At 51.6% G+C, this 19,206-nt stretch overlaps 1 protein-coding gene across 2 annotated transcripts in view; it reads right to left on the bottom strand.

The window, feature by feature from the left end:
• Positions 1-134: 134 nt before the first annotated feature.
• The window catches only part of NACC1 (nucleus accumbens associated 1), a 25,306-nt gene continuing 6,234 nt past the window's right edge, over positions 135-19,206 (bottom strand). For both annotated transcript variants that reach the window (XM_011382551.2, XM_011382552.2), the window contains exons 3-7: positions 4,681-5,589; positions 4,421-4,594; positions 3,748-3,853; positions 3,552-3,649; positions 135-2,954 (exon numbers count right to left, since the gene is read on the bottom strand). In XM_011382551.2, the coding sequence (XP_011380853.1) occupies positions 2,701-2,954; positions 3,552-3,649; positions 3,748-3,853; positions 4,421-4,594; positions 4,681-5,581 (1,533 nt within the window). In that variant the 5' untranslated portion in view covers positions 5,582-5,589 and the 3' untranslated portion in view covers positions 135-2,700. The remainder of the gene's footprint in view (positions 2,955-3,551; positions 3,650-3,747; positions 3,854-4,420; positions 4,595-4,680; positions 5,590-19,206) is intronic.

Below are 19,206 nucleotides of genomic sequence, written 5' to 3'. Positions count from 1 at the left end.
GCCAGGCCCCTGCTGCATTGGTCAATGCGAAACCCTGGGAAGTAGGTGTTGCTCTGTGGAAGGACAGAGGGACCCGTGTATAGTGAGCTTCCCTTCCCAGCACCCCTGCCCCAGTGAGTAACATGCAACAGGGCTGTTACAAAGGCGTTTAGTTTATTCTTGTCATCAGTGTCACTGATGTTCTCATGTTCACATTTCCCAGTGCGCTCCTCTCCTTACAGTAGTTAATGTGCAATCTCACTTACGGGCCAGGGTGGGGGGCTCGGCCCGGAGCGGGGCCTGTGTTGGCACTCCACAAGGACACAGCAGGTAGCCTGTCCTGTGGGAATGAGGGGCGGCCAGGGGAGGCGGACCCCACAGTCTTTTTTGCGTTGGTCGGTGATTCTCCATTCATGCTCCTTCCTGGCTGCCCGGGGTGGGGGGAACCATGCAGCTCAGAGCAGGGCAGGGTGGGGTGGGGGTGGGGTTAGGGTGAAGGAAAAGCAGCAGGCTGCCCCAGAGGGCAGGGCGGGATGGACGGGCTCAGGGGTGGCTCCTGGGGTAAGGCACGACCCTGTCTTTGGCTCTCCTGGTGAGGAATTTCCTCCCCTGCACCCCTGCCCAGCCACTCTCCCCACCCGGCCCCCAGACCAACACATACAGTTCCTGGAGCCAGGGGCACCTCCTGGGGTCCCTGAAACAAGGGGTCTTGGCCACCCAACCCAGTGCTGCAGGGGTATGGAGGAACAGGGGCAAGCCCTGCCCAAGGACAAGGCAGGGAGGGGCTGGGTGGGGGCCTGCCCAGGACAAAGGGTGGGAAGAGAACCCCAGTCCCAGGAGCTGGCCCCCACTAAGGCCTGGATGGGGGTAGCGCCTAGAGACTCTTACTTCCTTTTAGGGGTTGGCTGGAGCCCCAGCCCACCCCTCTGTGGCCCAGGGACCCACCAAGTGACCAGGATATTGTGCTTTGGGATGATGCTGGGATGGGGTGTCAAGGCCAGGACAAGGGGTCAGGGGAGGTACGACTAAGGTGCTTGTGCTTTAGCTGGGGTGTCGACTCCCCCATACACTCGCTGCCCCCCCTACTCAGGCCAGAAAGAGGAGTGCCAGGACCCCAGCTGGACTCGACACCCCCCACCTCCACATAAGCAGATGCCAGAAGCACTCCATCTCCACAGGCTGGCAGGGGCTGCTGAGTCAGTGGGAGGCCTCCAAGTCAGATTCCAAGGGCCCAGTGGGTGGCCCCCACCCACCTCTGGCAACCTCTGTCTCTGGAAGCAGTGGGCCATCAGACTTGGGGAGGGGACGAGAGGTGGTAAGAACAAGGGCCAGAGACAAAAATGTCAAATGACACCCAGCATGGGAGGACGGGAGTTAAAAAAACAAAACGAACAAAAAAAACCCTCCGGTTCACATGTACAACTCAAAAAACCCAAAACCACTCGCACTGGGTGAGGATAGAGAGGAATGGTTAGAGAAAATTCTGCAAACAACTGCTAACAATGGAGTAGTGGGGCCCTGCCCTGTTCCCAGGAGCTGGGCTTGGCCAACGGGCCAAGACCAGGGACACCCTTCAAATGTGGCCCTGTGGGGGGAGCTGGCCAGACCCACGCAGCCCTGGTGGCAGCTGGGCCTGGGGCCCCACCTCGGAAACACGCGCCCACACTCCACATGCACGCACTCATTCAGCCTGCTCCACCTCCCCACATCCCATCCTGCCTTCCACGGCCCCCGGGGACTGAAGGGGACATCACAGTCCCGTTGGTTTGAAAAATAAAAGGAATCTTATACTTCAATATTTCATTAGCTAAAAAAATGTTTTAAAAAGTATATACAGAGGGTGGGGGCCAGAAGCCCTGCTGTGGGGAGGGGGAGGGGCGGGGGAGAAAGGGAAAGGCAGCAGCACCCCAGCCTGCTCCCCTGGGTTCCAACCTTGGTCCCACTGCCTTTCATATCTTCATTTGTTTAAAAGCAAAACTTCTACACACACACATGCGCACACACACACTCTTCTGCAAGCCCCGGACACCTCTCATCTTATCTCAGAGACCCTCAGTCTACACCCCTCACTCAGGATCTGCCCCCCTCAGGCCATAGAGGATTGATGGGGGCAAGAGAAGCTGAGCACAGGGTGAGGGAGAGAGAAGGGCACTGGGCTGCCACCGCCTGCCACCTTAGGTCAGTTGTGAGATTTCTCTGAGCCTCAATTTTCCTCAGCTGTCACAAGGGCAGTCCCCTTGGCCTCTCCTACCCCAGCCCCAGGGACAGAGAAGGGAGGCAGGAAGGCGCTTTTGGAAATGTGGAAGCACTGGGAGGTGGCAGCGGGAGGGGTCCTGAGCACCCTGGGGCCCCTGCAAGTCCCAAGGGGCTGCAGTGAGGGGCAGAGCAGAAGACTGCACCCAGGCCGGCCCCTCCCCTGCCCAGCCTGGTTGAGACAACTGCTAGGGGTTAGGAAACAGGGAGCAAGTGCCCCCTGACTGTGCACGATTATGTGCAGAGAGAGAAGGCCACACAGAGCTCACACCACTGCTGTCCTCTCCCAGCCCGCTCAGATTGGGGTGGAACAGGGGAGTTCGAGGGGCCGGGAGCATGCAGTGCCCCCCCCTCCACCGCAGGCCCTGGGGAGGGACAGACAGTAGCTCGTGACCAAGATGGCAGGCGAGGGGGTGGGGTGGTGACAGGAGGGGGAGTGTGATGGCCCTGAGGAGGGCCTGGTGGGGGTTACTGAAGGGCCTCAGCCGAGGGGCCGGCCTCGCCATCGTGGCTGGCTGTTTCGAAGCCATGCTCTACGCCCATCATGTCTGGCTCCAGCTTGCCCGTGTCACTGATGAAGGTGGTGTAAGTGTCACCCTCAGGCAGCTTCACCTTGGGGATCCAGCTCTTCCGCACGACGCGGCGGGCGTTGGTACACATGTCAGCCGCAATGGCATTCATCTCGCTCTCCTTGAAGTTTGGGGCAAAGTTCTGGCAGTAGTCTGAGGGCAGAGCAGATGGCTCAGGCCCAGCGTGGCCCTGCTTCCCACCCCACCAACATGCAGTTGGCCACGCTGCTCCTGACTCCCCCAACCCTCTGCCACAGGATACCCCAGAATTCTCCTTGGAGATGAGAACCAAGCCCTTGCCCAAAGCACGCTAAAGCACATCAGCTGGCCCCATGCCTGACTGAGCATGGCCATATGTGGGAGATGTGTGAGCTTTACGGGGTGGCTCAGTGCTCTTGAAAAATGGATCATTTGCAAGAATTTAGGAACTGGGAGATTCCACATGGAAACCTAGAGTTCCCTCGGGACAACTGGCTGGGGCCTGGCTGCTTCATAACTCCCGTGAGCACCTTGAGTTTGAAGATTACCCCCCATACCTGACATAGGCTTCCTTCAGGTGCCTCACCCCAACCTCCCCGTACCACGAAGAAATCTCTAACCAATCACAGCCTTCTTCCCAACAAGCCTAGATTAAACTTAAGAATCCTTAACACCAAACCCTACCCATGTATCGGGGCCAACACCAGAGAAAAGAACCATCTGTTCACCCAGACTACACCCCAGCCCACCTCCAGAAGGCCAGACACTCACACTTGACAGCGTGGAGAACGCGACTGTCCAGCGGTTTGCGTCTGGGGTCATTGGTGGAAGAGCGGATGCCGGTGCCACAGCTGTTGGCCAGTGTGTTCCTGGGGGAAGGTCATAGGAGAGTGGAGTCAGGACCCCTGTGATGGTGGGGAACATGGGGCAGGTCCCCCCACTCCCCAGGCTCTAACAAGGACCTCACCGGTCAAAGAAGGAGGCCAGGAGGCGCCGCAGCAGGACCTTGTGCCGCGTGCCCGCGCTGACGTGGCAGTTCATGAGCTGTGCCCTTGTGATGTACACGTTGGTGCCTGGAGCGGGAAAATGGTGGCTGGGGGCCCCAAACTGCCACATTTCCCACATGGCCAGGCCCACTTCTCAGAGTCCCTGGAGCCCCTCCCCAACAAACTCGCCGCAGGGCAACCTCATAAAGGGACAGAAATGGTGGCGCCACCATCCACAGGGCACCTACACTGTGCCGGGCCCACCTCATACCTGTGCAGCTAGCTTTTACCCACACAACGAGCCATGCATCAGAAAGGACAGGCAGCAGAGGCCGTACCCACGCACCCCGACTCCCAAGGGGCAAATTTTTTAACTACTGTGTAGTTGACCCTCACACTACCCACAGCATCTGCTCATTACCCTATGTGGCCAATGATGCCAGCCAACGTTTGAACCTGCCTCCAGGGTGGAAACCGAGAGGCCAGTCCTTGATGTATAACAACAAAGAGGGATGTCAGCTGCTCTAGGACACGGCCAAGGGGTGGCAAGGGTGCACTGGACCTAGAGACTGTGCCATAGGCCACTAGCCCAGAGGGAGGCCCAGGGTGGGAGGGAGTGGAGGGAGATTCGAGGAGGAAGTGAGGCCAGCCTACCTGTCACCAGCTCCAGCTTCTCAGAGGGATCGCCCTCATCATAGAGCTTCGGGTGACAGCGGTTACCGATCTGGTTGATGAGCTCCGCCGGGAGAGATGCCAGGTCTTGCCGCACCCGAATACGATTCCGGGACTCAGGGGTCACCTGCTCAGGAAGGGCTTCCACCTTCTCGGCTGAAGGGGAGAGAGTGGTGTGTGTTGGGGATGGGGGTGGCAGGGGTGGGGGCTGGTAATGGAAGGAGATGGGGTGGGTGCCTCACCGCTCTGGCCGACGTTCATCATGCTATACATGGTGTACATGTTGCAGATCTGTCGGTACTGCTCATCTGTGCCTTCCTCGCCTGCATCCTCCTCCTCGTCCTCCTCATTGTGGTAGGAGCCGGGGCTGTCACTGGTATAGGCGCTTGAGGTGCCTGGGCTGGTCCGCTCTGATGTGCTGGGCCCGCTCACCACGCCTCCTGCTGCTGCCGCCGCCGCCGCCGCCGCCAGGGCCTGCTGGGGTGGCCGGTTGGTGGCCAGGTCCAGCGTGGAGAACCTGGCCATCTTGCGGCTGCCATTGCCACCACTGCTGCTGCCACCCCCAGCCTCCTTCTGGCTGCTGTCCCACAGCCGCTTGGCCACAGGTGTGCACTGCACTGAGTCCGACTCCTGCTGCTCTGTCTTGACCCGAGACACTAGGGGCAGCGGGGTGCTGCAGGCCGTCCAGCTCGATGTCTGTGCCACGGGGCTCTGGGGCTCGGATGACGGTGCTTCCTCAGCGTGCAGGCCCTGGGAGTCACAGCTAGGGGAGCTCACCTTGAGGAAGAACTCGGTGCCCTTCTCCATGATCTCTTGGATCTGCAGGAAGCCGGCTGTGTACATAAGCAGGAACTGGTCCCCCATGTTCATGCTCAGCCGGCCCGTGTAGCAGAAGCTGAGGATCTGCTGGAAGGACTGCGGCTGCACAGCTGCCGGCAGCTCCACCACGGCGCTCCGGCTGCTGTTGAACAGATCTCGGAAGTAGGAGCTGCTGGCGGCCAGCACAGCCCGGTGGGCCTTGAAGGCATGGCCCTTGACTACCACTGACACATCACAGTATAGGCCCTGCAGCCGCTGCTCATTCAGGCACTCCAGAATGCTGTTGCCGAAGTTCGGGATCTCCATCTGCAGGGTCTGGGCCATGGTGGTGGCTATGCAGGGGACAGAGGGAGACAGAGGGACAAGGTCAGATGGCAGGCTCAGCCCTGCTCTCATGGACATCCACGTGGTAAATTTGCCAAGGCTGTAAGAATTGCAAGAGCCATCCTTCCATCTCTTTAGGGCTGTCAAATCAGCCATGCCACCCGCAGGCCAGGGTGGCCACATGATGTCCCTTGCAGACAAGGGGGCAAACGCAAACTTACATATAGGTGCTTAAATATGAAATGAGTTAACACCGTTAGCATCCTGTGAGCATTAAGCATCACTAGCACTCCAGGCATAGGGTAACTCTGAAGAACACTGGCATGGAAACTTCTAAAGGGCAGGATCATCTGATTTTCCCCACAATGTCCACAGTACTGAGTATATGACCCCCAACCAGTGTTTGTTGAATGACTGAATGACCACTCAAGAAACCCTGAAATCACATGAGACCACCAGTCATCAGGGAAATGCAAATCTAAATTGCAATGAGACACCATTTCATACTTAACTAGGCTGGCTAGAGATAAAAAGACAAGTGCTGGCGAGGATAAGAAATCAGAACCCTATTACACTGATGGTGGGAAAGCAAAATGGTGTAGCTGCTGTGGAAAAACCGTCTGGCGGGTCCTCAAATGGTTAAACATGCAGTTGCCATATGGCCCAGCAATTCCATTCCTTACAATTACACCCAAGAGAAATAAAAACATATGTCCACAGAAAACTCTGCACATAAATGTTCACAGCAGCATTAGTCACAATCGCCAAAGGTGGAAACAATCCAAATGTCCATAAAGTGATGAATGGATAAACAAAATGTGGTCCATCTATACAGAGGAATATTATTCAGCCATAAAAAGGAATGAACCAATGCATGCCACAACCTAGATAAACCTTGAAAGCGTTATGCTAATTGAAGCCAGATAAAAGGACCACCTATACGATCCCATTTGTATGAAATGTCCAGAATAGGCAAATCCAGAGACAGGAAGTTGGGGCTGGAGGCCTGGGGGGATTGGGAGAAGTGTGAACAAAGGGATACAGGGTGCAGATACTGTGATTCATAAGAAATGTATATTTTGTCATTCAGATGACCAAAATAGATTCTGATCTTTATACACAATTCCTGGCTTATAGCTCCAGGAACTCTTGGAATTTCCTAAGTGTTGAGAGTGAAAAGGTCCTTTGTTATGTTAACATGACTTTTAAAAGCACCTAAGGATGGCAGCTGGTTGCTAATGGGCCCAATCATGTGATTAAAGGGGTGGAACTTTCAGTCTTCCCACCTCTGAGGAAGGGAGAGGGACTAGAGATGGAATCAATCACCTATGGTCAGTGATTTAATTTATCAGCCTACGAAAGAAACCCCCAAAACCACCCAAGAAGAGGAGGGCATGGAAGCTTGGCACCCCTTCCCACCTACTTGGCCCCAAGCATCTCTTCCATCTGGCTGTTTCTGAGTTATATCCTTTTACAATAAACCAGCGAACTAGTTAAGTGACGAATTTCTATGAGCAGCTCTAGCAAATTAATCGAGCTCAAGAAGGTTGTGGGAACCTCTGATTTATAGCCAGTTGGTCAGTAGTGATATGGGACATCACTTGTAAAATTCTTAATCTTTTAGCAGGAAATGAAATGGTACATCTCTTGCAGAGTTCTTAATCTTTTTAGTAAACTTAAGTTTTGTTTCCTCCTTTCTTTGGGAAAAAGGCCCTCTCCCTCAAATTCCAATAATGGCCTGAAACTGGTGACTCAGATCCTCAGATCTTCTGGCTATTGGCCCATTGTTGGTAAAATGGCAGTAGGCCTGACAGGGCCCCTAGAATCCAAGAAGGGAGAGGATTTTAGGCCAAAAGTCTTTGTACTCTTTAAGAAATATATTAACCAAGCTTATTTCCCTTTACTCGCTTAATAGGCAAATCAATAATAGAAACTGATATATGATTTAAACAGTAAGTTCATTTCTTCTTTTCCTTGTCTAGGGATTGAGGCGGCACTACAACAGGAAACCCAAGACCCCGTCAGAGAGGGAAAGAGCTCCATGAAACCCCAATAGGCAGAGACAACAACCCTCCTCAGCAGGAAACAGATATAGAAGAGACCTTCTATCCCTCATCTCCATACTAATAAGGGAGTTCATGGCTCTTAGAAAAGAGTTGGGCAGGAAAATTAGTTAGGGGTTTTGAGTACCTGCAAAGATACGGAGGTCATCCTATCCTAGAAGGGGTTCGCCCTAGTCTACCCACAATTAAGCAAGCTAAAAGTAACTCATAGAAAAAAACAAGTGAGCAGGAAATTGGGTACTAGTTTCAGCCAGTCACTCGCACCTGTGCAATGAAGACCCCAACCATCTTCAATTTTACCTGAGCCTCATTATACCATCATTATGGTATGATACATATGCCCAGAATTTCATTAATATCATAACAGACTGAATTCTGGAAACAAACATGTGCAGAAAGCAAATGATGAATCACTGAGTCCTGTCAATCTTAGCTGTCAATCAAGAAAGCTCACTACTCTAAGAAAAGTAACCACCCACAGCAAACAGGGATAAAAACCCCAAAGGCTTTGTTACCAGGCCCTTGAGCCATGCTTCTCTTGCTCAGGCTCCCTTCCACGTCAGGAAGTATACTTTCCCTTCTCATAAAGCTTTTCTTTCCTGTATTTCAGCGTCTTGCTCAATTCTTTGTTTGAGACATCAAGAACCTGGACGACATGCTGGGAGAAGATTCCCACTCTCCGGTAATATCTTCTGTGGTGAGCCAGCAGCCAGGTTGTAAGCCCCGTTCTAGGGGGATCTTTTCCTCTTTATCTTGGATGTTCTATTCCGATGGCATTGTGTCTGTGCCACTCTGATTTCACCTCTCTGGCTACTTTCCTCTGGGGACCCCAGGCTGAGGTCCTCCTTCAACTGCTTTTCTGCTGTACCATCTGCTCCACCTCTCACCTTAAGTGTAGTTTTCCCAGGATAGGGACTCCCAATGACCCTCTTTCCTAGATCATTCTTTTCTGACATTTGTTTTTGCCCATCTCGGTAGCCCTCTTCTTCTCCTTCCCATTTTAGGCATCCTTTGATCCAGGTAAAGGACTCTCTTTAGGGTCAAAAGCAAGTTACACCCAAGGCTGCATTCTGCACCTTCCTTGACTACCCTTGCCCTACAAGCTCTGCTTAAGGTTATAACACTCCAGGGTGCAGTCGTAGAACATTGGTTTCTCAACTGGCAGGGCGCCAAAAGCAGAGAGGTACCCAGAGTTATCCTAGGCCATAATTTCCCATGCCTAAGCCCAAGTCAAGAGCCAAGTCTTAAGTATGAGTCCAAGCATCAGAAAAGTAGCACTGGTGCTCTGCTCATCCAAGGCTGGAGATGTCCAGCATCCTAAGTCAGGGACTTCGCAGAGGGACGCCCCAGGAAGACCCTCTTCCGGACCTGGCTACCACCCAGAAGGACACCTTGTGGGGTTGGGTAGGCTTGTCCTTCTTTTCACAGACTACCACAGGAAATAAGCCATCAGCACTTGCCCTGTCGGACTTGCCTCTCGGCTGTGTCCTTAACGTTGGGACAAATTCGATCCCGATAACTTGAGAAACACCTTGTGTTTTATTGTAATGTAGCTTGGCCACAATATAAACTAAGAGGTCAGGAGTGATGACCCATAAATGGAAGTCTTGATTATAATACCATCCTTCAACTAGATTTATTCTGCAAAAGGGAGGAAAAATGGTCGGAGGTTTTGCATGTTCAGGCCTCATGGCCCTTTACCAAGATCCACTTTTATGCCCAGACTACCAGAAGACTCATGGCAAGGACAAATACAAACCAGAGCCAGATATCATTGATGACCCATTACTTAATACCCTGCCTGCCCTTCAGAGGGAAGCTCGACCACCCCATATAATTCTCCTCTCTCTTCAAAGGCTCCACCACGGGAGACAGAGGCTAATCTTAGCCCTCCTCATACTCAAAGTGGGGCTCTATATCCTGTACTTCCTTCTACTGTCCTGCGTCTCAGAGAGGTGCCTGGGGTGGAAGACACCATCAGGGTGCAAGTGCCTTTTCCCACCACTGATATTCAGCAATGTAAGAAAAAATTAGATGATATTCTGAAGATCCAAGCAAATTTGCAGATGGGTTGCAAACCCTGACTCTGGCCTTTGATCTTTCCTGGAAAGACATCCAATTTATTTTAGCCACCTGCTATGCAATCATTGAAAAGGACCACATTCAGCCCATTAGGAAGCAGATGAGGCCTTTGTTAGGAACCCTCAGGGCAATGCCCCTTGGTCAGAAGTAGTACCCTTAGCTGATCCTGATTGGAATTATAATACCCAAGAGGGAATGGCCAGATGCCCCAAATTTCTAGAGGCCCTCACTGGGGGAATGAAAAAAGGAATACAAAAGCCAGTGAACTATGAGAAGCTTAGAACCATTACTCAAGAAAAAGATGAGAACCCTGCCAGCTTTTTTAGCCAGCTAGAAGAAACCTTTAGGGGTATACTAATGTAGTCCCCACTTCCTCTGTGGGGTTAGCTTTGTTAGGCCAGCATTTTATTAGCCAGTCAGCCCCTGATATCAGACGCAAGCTTTAAAAGCTGTGAATGGGGCCACAGACTAACCAAAATCAATTACTAGATATGGCCTTCATGGTCTACAACAATCAAGATCTTAAAGAAGGAAAAAGAGAACAGAATAAAGAAAAACAACAAGCCAGGACTGTGGCTATCACAATTGGCCAGGCCTTTAGTACTTGACAAGTGTCCCTTAAGAGACTAGGGAATGAGTTCTTGCTTCAAATGAAAGAAAGCAGGACACTGGGCAAAGGACTGTACCGAAAAGCCCCTGAACCCTTGCCGCACATGTAAAGAAACTGGTACCGACCCCTGGCATTAGAGAGTTGACTGTCCGTGCTCCCAGCGAGGAGGGCGGCCAGTGGACGCCCTAGCAACCCAGGTCTGGGAACTGTGTGACTGAAGAGGCCCAGGGCCATCCTCGCAGCCCCTGTCCAAGAATGTTATCATCACTACCGTGGCCGTAATATGTGAGCTAATTCAATTTCTTTTAGATACGAGGCAACGTATTCTGCTCTCCCTGCATTTGCAGGAAAACCCTCCTCACGAACTACGATTATCATAAGAGTAGAAGGAGAAAGCAAGGGCAACCATTTTACTCCACTCACTGCCCCGCCAATTTGAAGATCAGATCTTTCAGCAGGAGCTGAAAGATGCCCCACTCCCTTTTTAGGACGGGCTAATTTAACGAAATTTAACTAAATTAGAAGCAATATTACAACTTGGGTGTAGACCCCCCAGGCTTTTAATGCTTCAAGAATCAGCTAATATACCAGAAAACATTGACCAACGAGTAAATCCAGTGGCTTGGTAGAATCAAGCCAGGACTGCTGTACCAGAAAAAGTTCAACGTAAAGATCTTTCTAAATTCCCTAACTGGAAGCAATATCCTATCAAGCCTGAAGCAAGGAAAGGTCTACAGCCCACTGTAACTAAATTTTTAAAACATGGGCTTTTGAAACTGCCATTCTCCATGGATTACCCTAATTCTGCCTGTTCTTAAGCCTAGTGGGAAATATCGGATGATACAAGCCTTGGGGATTATTATCGAGGCTGTTATTCTCATCCACCCCTTAGTAGCAGATCCTTGTACATTACTATCTCAGATCTCAGGAGATACTTACTGGTTGGTATACTGTACTAGATCTAAAGGATACTTTCTTTTCTATTCCTTTGCATCCGGAATCTCAGTTTCTATGTGCCTTTGAATGGGAAGATACCAATACTAGGGAAAAACAACAATTTACATGGACAGTGCTACCCCAAGGGTTCAGAGACAGCCGTCGTTTTTTCACTAGAGCAGGCGAGAAGGACCTTTGGAATCTAAACTACAAAAGGGAAGCATTCTCCAATATGTAGATGACTTCCTCATCTGTAGTCCCACCAAGGAGGTGTCAGATGAGAATACTATCAAGGTCTTAAATTTCCTTGCAGAACGAGAATATAAAATCTCTAGGAGAAAGGCTCAAATTTCTTTGCAACAAGTCCAATACTTAGGAGGGACGCAAAAACTATCCCAAGATCGTATTCAAGCTCTTTGTACGCTTCCCTACCCAGCCTCTAAGCAACAACTTAGGTTCTTTCTAGGTCCTATAGCTGGGTTTTGCAGAATCTGGATACCTAACTTTGGATTAATAACTAAGGCCTTGTATGAAGCCACCAAGGGACTAGATGATATCCCCTTGGATTGGAAAGGAGAAACCAAAAAGGCTTTTGAGTAATTAAGGCAAGCTTTAATTGAGGCCCCAGCCTTAGGCATCCCCAATCTAGCCAAACCTTTTGCTCTGTCTGTAGCCAAGAAAAAAGGCATAGCCCCATCTTCACCCAGAAACAAGGACCTAGTCTATGGCCATGCTACCCTAAACAAGCCCAATCTTGTGATCCCAAAAGCTAAGCAGGGTTGGTCCTGGTTAGTACTTGGATGGGAGACCACCTAGGAAGACCAGGTGCTGTAGGTGCAAAAAATACACACACATACACACACACAATAATAATAATAATAATAATAATAATAATAATAATAATAAGGGATTGTAAGCTGACAAAGTCCTTGCAATCTGTGAGGTCAACCAAGGGTTGCCTTGCCTAAAAAAAAAAAAAAAAAGAAACAAGGACCTAGCCCTAGGAGTCCTCACTCAGAAACAAGGACCTGACCCTCGTCCAGTAGCCTACCTTTCAAAGAAACTAGACGGAACAACTCTAGGCTGGCCAAGTTGTTTAAGGGCAGTAGCTGCAGCAACCTTCTGGTTAGCAGAAGCTGCTAAAATAAGATTACCTTAGGCTGGCCATTGGCGATATTAACCCCTCATCAGGTTGGATCTATCTTAGAGATCACAGGACATCTATGGAAGACCAGAAAACGCTTGACAAAATATCAGGCCATTCTCGTGGACAATCTTGAGGTTATCCTGAAAACACTTAATACTCTGAATCTTGCTCCTCTTATGCCAATAGAGACTGTAAATGGACACTCTTGTGAACACGTAATTTCTCAACCTTGTGCCAGTAGAGCTGACCTGAAAGACCTACCCCTTTCTGATCCTGAGGAAGAATGTTTTACTGATGGGAGCAGTTATGTACTAAATGGTTACACAGTCCTAAGCAGAGAACATGTAATAGAGGCCTGAACTTTGCCTCCAGGCATTTCTGCTCAAAGGCTGAAATCATGGTCCTTGGAAAGAGTAAGAAGCTAACTATCTATAGATTCTAAATACGCCTTCCCCGTGCTCCATGCACATGCAGCCATTTGGAAAGAAAGGGGGCTGCTGACAACGAAGCAGTCATCAATAAAGCATGGACCTGAGATCCTCCAATTACTAGAGGCTGTTTAATTTACCTAAAGAAGTAGCAGTCATCCACTGCAAGGGACATCAGAGAGAAAATTCTCCTTAAAGCAGAAGGCAACAGAAAGGCTGAAAGGGAAGCAAAAACAGTTGCCTTAAAAACTTCACCATCAGTTTCCTTTGCCCTTTTTCCACTCCAGGGGGACTTATTAGACCCTAAGCATTCTCCTGAGGAAGCAGCAGAGGCTGAACATCAGGGAGGACGAAAGCAAGAGTCCTGGTGGCTTGGAGGAAAGAGATTTTTACTCCCACAGTCTGTGCAGTGGAAGGCTATAAAAGCCCTGCAGGATGCTTTTCACGTGGGAAGAGATGCCACTATGGCCTTAGTTACTGGGTCTTCACAGGACAACGGTTACCTCAGACTGTTAAAGAAGTCTGTAAAGCTTGCCCCCAGCGCAAAGAACCCCGGACCAAAATTGCCTCCAGTGACAGAAACTGTCCAGCGGAGAAAGCTCAGAGAAAGGGAGACCCAGGCACAGAATGGCTCTGGAAGAACTCCCAGCAGCAGTGTGGAGACCAGAACACAAGACAAGATACTGAGGGCTGAGCAGGGGTAGAGGTGGTGGCAGCACAGAGGGAGAGAGGAGAGAGACTCAGGAGTGAGCAGCTGTGGGGAGGGAAGAGTGAGAGGAAGGAAGAAAGGAAGTCAGGACGAGCCCTGGCTTCTGTTAGCCCCTAGTCCCCACAACTAATCCTGCTGGGGGCGGGGAGGCAGTCCCTGGTACAGGAAGATGCTGGATGAGAAGCAGTTTCTTCTGGTGGGGGGACACAGGGGCTCTCATATTTCACGCTTAGCAGTTGTGCATCCTGGACAGGGAGCCACCTATGCCATCACTAGATGCCCTGGAGTTAGGGGGCAGCATTTTAAGAGCTATACATACAGTTTCTCCTCCAAGAGCTGTCCATCTAGGAGGGCAGGCATTCTAGCCAGATTTGTTCATGATCAGCAACTCAAAACAGAGGCGGAGGCTCAATAAATGTATGCAAATATGTTACACAGCGCAGAGCGAGGGAACACACAGCACCGAGGAAGAAATAGACGAGTCCAGTTTGGAACTGGGCAGCTGACGGGAATCATGCGCATGGGGAGAGACTGCCAAGGGGGGAATATGTGGATATGGATGCTTCTGGGGCAGTAGGGGGCATTCCAAGGGGTCCCCCTAACTGTACTCAGTGTGACAGGCACCGCTGCAAGCAGTCTCCGAGGATTACCCTCTGATGTGGCCACTAGAACAACCCTACTTTACGGGTGGGGACCACAGCTCAGCACTGCCCCAGCCCAGGCAGCCAGACTTCAAGTCCAAACCCCTCCCTGGGGACTGGTGCAGCTCAACAATAAGGGTGCTGACAGAACAAAGATGGAACAGACGCAGGCAGGGGGGCTCCCAAGGGCGAGAGCCAATCTGAATCTGACATTCAAGCTGAGGTCCCCATGCCTCATGAACCTTCAGCCACAGAGCCCAGTACCTAGGGCTCTGAAGCTTTTGATTAGCAATTGGTGGGGGGTTGCACACTGAATGACAATTAGCACAAACGGGTCAACCAAACGGCACACAGAGATTAGCAGTGCGGTGGCAGATCTGTGAGCTGCAGAAACTGGGTGCAGCCTCGCTGCCCCTTAGAGTAACAAGGGGGGCAGGACTTCAAGGGCTTTGAGACCACAGTGAAGGGCCACAGGGGACCTCAGAGACCTGGTTCATAAAGAACCACCACTTATGTGTGGCCCTGTGCAAAGCCCCTCACCCACCCTAGCCCCATGAGGGAGGGACCACGGAGTCATGACAGGATCCCAGAATTAACAGGTTACAGCAGCTGGTGCCTGGCCCAGGTCACCTGCTAGCTGGAGATGGAACCAGGGGTCACAGTTTCTAAAACACCTAATGATTCTGTCCCCAACAAGTTGAGCCCTTTGACCCCACCCATCTCGGCTTCAGCGCACTGCATGGTTACCCCTGCCAGCCAGGCCTTTGGCCAAGCTGGGTACCCTGTCGAGAGTGCCCTTCTCCCACTGCCTACATCCACCTCCGCTCCACCCTCATGCAGCCCGTGCTCTGAAAAGTTTCCAGCCTGCATAGGACACCCCACTTCTTCCACGCCTCCCACCCTCAACCCCCTATGCTCACCTCTGAGAACATAAAATTCCACTTGACTATAAACTCAAGGGCAGAAAATTGTATTTGAATCCTTTCTCCTCACAACTTGGTATGTCTTCTGGGATCCCCAGACCCCCCTGGAGAGGAGGGGCAGCTCCCAGCTCCACACAAAGCCAAGGGGACCTTCCCAGCATTGCTAATCCTGGCCCCAGATGTGAGTGGGTCTCCCAGCGAGACGCAAGGCCATGGCATGCGGTTTCCATGACCTCCCAACAGTCACTCAACAAATATTTGCCAAGTGCCTGCGTGGGCCAGGAAGTACCCAGGAGCCTGGGGCTGGCCTCGACCAAGACAAGGCTCTGCCTCAGGGAACGTGGTCCGATGGGGGTCACGGTCATTCATCCAGTATCACACAGTCAACATGCTACATGCAGGGGAATCATCTTGCCCAGAAGAGCTGAGATCTGGGGGCTAGGATCTCACCCTCAAGACACAAGGAAGGCGTGCAGAGCCCTAAGGGAGAAGCAGGTGTGGTCCTTCCAGAAAGAGTAGGAAGGGGAAGAAGGTTGGAGCTAGGCTCAGTCCTTGGTCTGCCTCTCTCCTCCAGGGGACAGCACCCAGTCTCAGCGCTCTGCTATGGACGGAACTGGTGCCCGCCACAACGCCCCCAACCCTAACCTCCAACATGCCTGTATTTGGAGACAAGGTCTGTAGGAGAGTAAGATTAAAGGAAGTCGCAGAAGTGGGGCTTTAATCCCACAGGACTGCTGCCCATGTAAGAAAGAGCTCGCTCTCTCCTAGCGCATACCCAGAGAAAAGGCCATGTGAGCACACTAGAACCCAGCCAGAATCTGACTGTGCTGGCATCTTGGACTTCCTTCCAGCCCCCAGAACTGAGAAAATAAGTATCTGTTGTTTAAGCCTCTCATCTACGGCATTTTGTTATGGCAATCCAAGCTGAATGAGACAGGCTCAAAACACCATCTACTCACAACTCTGCCAGGGAGCCCCTGGCCTGGACCTCCCCATGGGTGCCAGACTTGCACATACCCCAGTTGCCAACTCAACACGCTCACAACTGAGCTCCCATCTCCCCAAGGCTGCTCTGGCTGTAGCTCTCACCAGAAAATTCCCCACTCAGATCAAGACCCTTAGATTCACCCTGGGCTCCTTCAAAACCAGTTTTCACCACTGGGGTGCGTGGTCGGGCCCTGCCTACTTCGGAACCTTCAAGAAGGCTGTCCTTAAGATGGCCGCCAACTCTTCATGCCCTCCCAGTCACTGATCTCAAATTTCCAAAGACAGCCTCTCCCAACCTCAATTCCTTTAGCTACTTCTTATGCTTGGTTTTTCCTCCTTGGCACTTCCCATCATCTAGCAAATGACATGTGTCCTTGGCTTCGTGTCAGCCTCACTGGGGCAAGGCGCTGGCCTGCCTGGTGCACACTGTCCCTGCCCCTAAGGATAGGCTGGGTGGCTGGGCACACAGTTGTTTGCAGAATGAATGAAGAATTATTTCTATTACTTCCAACCTAACCCCCTTTCTTGCTCCATATTACTGGGACTAAAACTGGAGTGAGACCCAGAAGGGGTCTCCGAGGCTAGGGCAGGGGTGCTGGGTGCATCACGGTGAGGCTTCCTGGGGCCAGAGTGGAGGGTGCTATGCAGACAGGCACCTTGCTCCAAGGGCTGCACCAGGTGGGTAGTCGGCAGTCAGGGTCGCACTTGGGGCTCAATGTAACTGTATGTGAACGACTGCTCATGCACAGCCGGATGAGGATGGGGTGCAGGCAGGTCAGGATGGGGTGTGGCAGGGTGACTCCTGGGACTGGAAACTGCCACTTCTTTGGGAAAGGAGCTCCAGATTCCTCAGCCAGCAGAGGCTGGGGGGACCAATCTGTGCCTTACCAGGGACTGTCGATGGCCCAGATGTTCTGGGCTACTTCTCAGGGAAGCTGTGAGCCGTCTATTGACATGTGAACTAGTTAAGGGAAACCAAAGCCAAGTGTAAGAAGCACCTAAGGCCCCTGGAAAGTCCCACAATTCTTTACCCAACTCTGCAGATGGCCGAATCCTGCCATAGCCAGGGGGGCGCCCAGAGCCACTGGAACCCTGTGTAGGGGCCAAATTTGGAAGGCAACTCAGGTAAACATTTGTTAATTAAGAACAAAGTGCAATACTCTGGTTTCTCTTCAAATCGTATAAATCTTTTGCCTTTTACTAAAGAACGAAGTGCTATTCAACTGTACAGATTCTACTCTTGGCATCTGCACTTTTTAAAGTACATGCACATCTACTTGGCTTTTTCCCTAAATAGCTGCCACTAAGTCCAGGGTGGGAGACAGGAGTTGCAATAGTAGCTGGCATTTGCATTGTCCCTACTGTGTGCTGGTGCCTGGCAAGGGCTCAGAGAGGGTGCTTCACTTATTCCTCTCCCAGTCTTTGAGGAAGAAACGGGGAGAGCGAGGCCCAGGATCAAACTCAGGCCATTCGGCTCCTATCCAAGAATCAGGAGGCTTCCTGACCACAGTCCGGTGTGCTCTGCATGGTTCCATTGTTCCCCGCAGCAGGCAGCCACCGTGACTAGAAGAGTTTCATGGATGGGTAAACTGGGGCTCAGAGAAGCCAGAGCAGGAAAAAGAAGCCAGGACAAGCAAGAGCCAGAGCTGAGGCTGTTCGTCCTTGCTAGGAATGTCCTCTGCAGAAATGGGGTCCACTGCCCGCCTGGGGGCCCCCATCTCAGGGTCTTGGGTGTCCAGGAGGGGTGCTGCTCTTTCTGCTCCCCAGCAGGAGGCCACCTTCCTTTGCTCAGCCTTGCCCAGCTCTTCTCCACTCTTCCTCCCAACACTGCCAATGCCGGGGATGAGCAGCAGTCCTGCCTGCTGCCTCTCCTCCCTCCCTCCTCCCACTCTCTCCTGGCAGCCCTGGGCAATCTAGCCTCCCACCTGCACCAGCTCCAGGAGAAGGCAGCAGCAGCCCAGCCCCCTTTCCGCTCCGACCACAAGCCCTCCTTTCTGAGTTACATCCCACTCCCTGTGTATATTCATTACCAAACACCACTTGGGCAGCGGCTGTGCAAAGGCCCTGAGGTGACATTGCTGCTAATAACAAAAGGAAAGATGGTGGAACAGAAGGCAGGTGGTTACTGGGATGGCATTTGTTGAAATGTGCTTGGACACCACACAGGGCTTGGCAGGGCATAAAAACTGGAATCTTATTTTACTAGGCTCAAATATCCCTTACAAAACTTCCTGCTTAAAATTATCCTTCCCTTTCTCTTGGCTCCCAGGAACATTTATCTGCCATAGCACCTGCCCCATCAGTCTTTCCAACTATGAAATGGGCCAAAAGCAGCAGCTACCTCACAAGGCTGTTTCAAGGATTAAACCATGGTGTAACCAGGTAGATCAGAGCCCACCTTGCAGTCAGTGCCCCATAATCCCAGCTATTACTAGCTGTGTCCCCTTCTGTTCTCCCTGACTCTCGCTAGATCTTAACTCCCTGACATCTAACATCTCTCGCCATCTTCCAAATCTTGTTATATCTCAGTATTGAGCAGTACTTACTGAGGGCTTCCACAGTGCCTTCACACCATCATCACCTGATCACACACAGACACTAACCTCTCACATAACCCTCAAGGCAACCTGCACGATAGCTGCCCTCAGGGAGAATCATTCTGTTGTGGGGGTGGGATGCCCTGTACATGTGATGTCGAGCCGCACCCTTTGCACTCACTAGAGGCCAGTAGCACCACCAGCCAGGTTGCAACAACCAAAATTGTTGTCAGTCATTTCCCAAGCGTCCCCTCAGGGGCAGAATCACCCTTGGGTGAGAACCATCATGGTACAAGTACGCCTACTTGTCCCTACTTATCAGATGAGGAAACAGAGGCGTTGAGGTCAAGACCTTTGCCCAAGGGTCTCATGGCTATGCTTGGTGGCGATGACCTGAGATTTGACTCTCTCCACTACAGTGTTAGCCCACCCTTACCTGCCTTCCGTTTAAGTCACAAAACAGTCATTGTCCTCACAGATGGCCTGTGGCTCTAGATCTAAGGACGCTGAAACCTTCACCGAGGCAGCACAGGAAAGATGGAATGATGACCATGACCAGACA

The sequence above is a fragment of the Pteropus vampyrus genome, unplaced genomic scaffold (assembly GCF_000151845.1).
Source record: "Pteropus vampyrus isolate Shadow unplaced genomic scaffold, Pvam_2.0 Scaffold482, whole genome shotgun sequence".
Classification (NCBI taxonomy): domain Eukaryota; kingdom Metazoa; phylum Chordata; class Mammalia; order Chiroptera; family Pteropodidae; genus Pteropus; species Pteropus vampyrus.
Note: the sequence above shows the minus strand (reverse complement) of the source record. Positions and strands in the feature narration are given on the sequence as shown.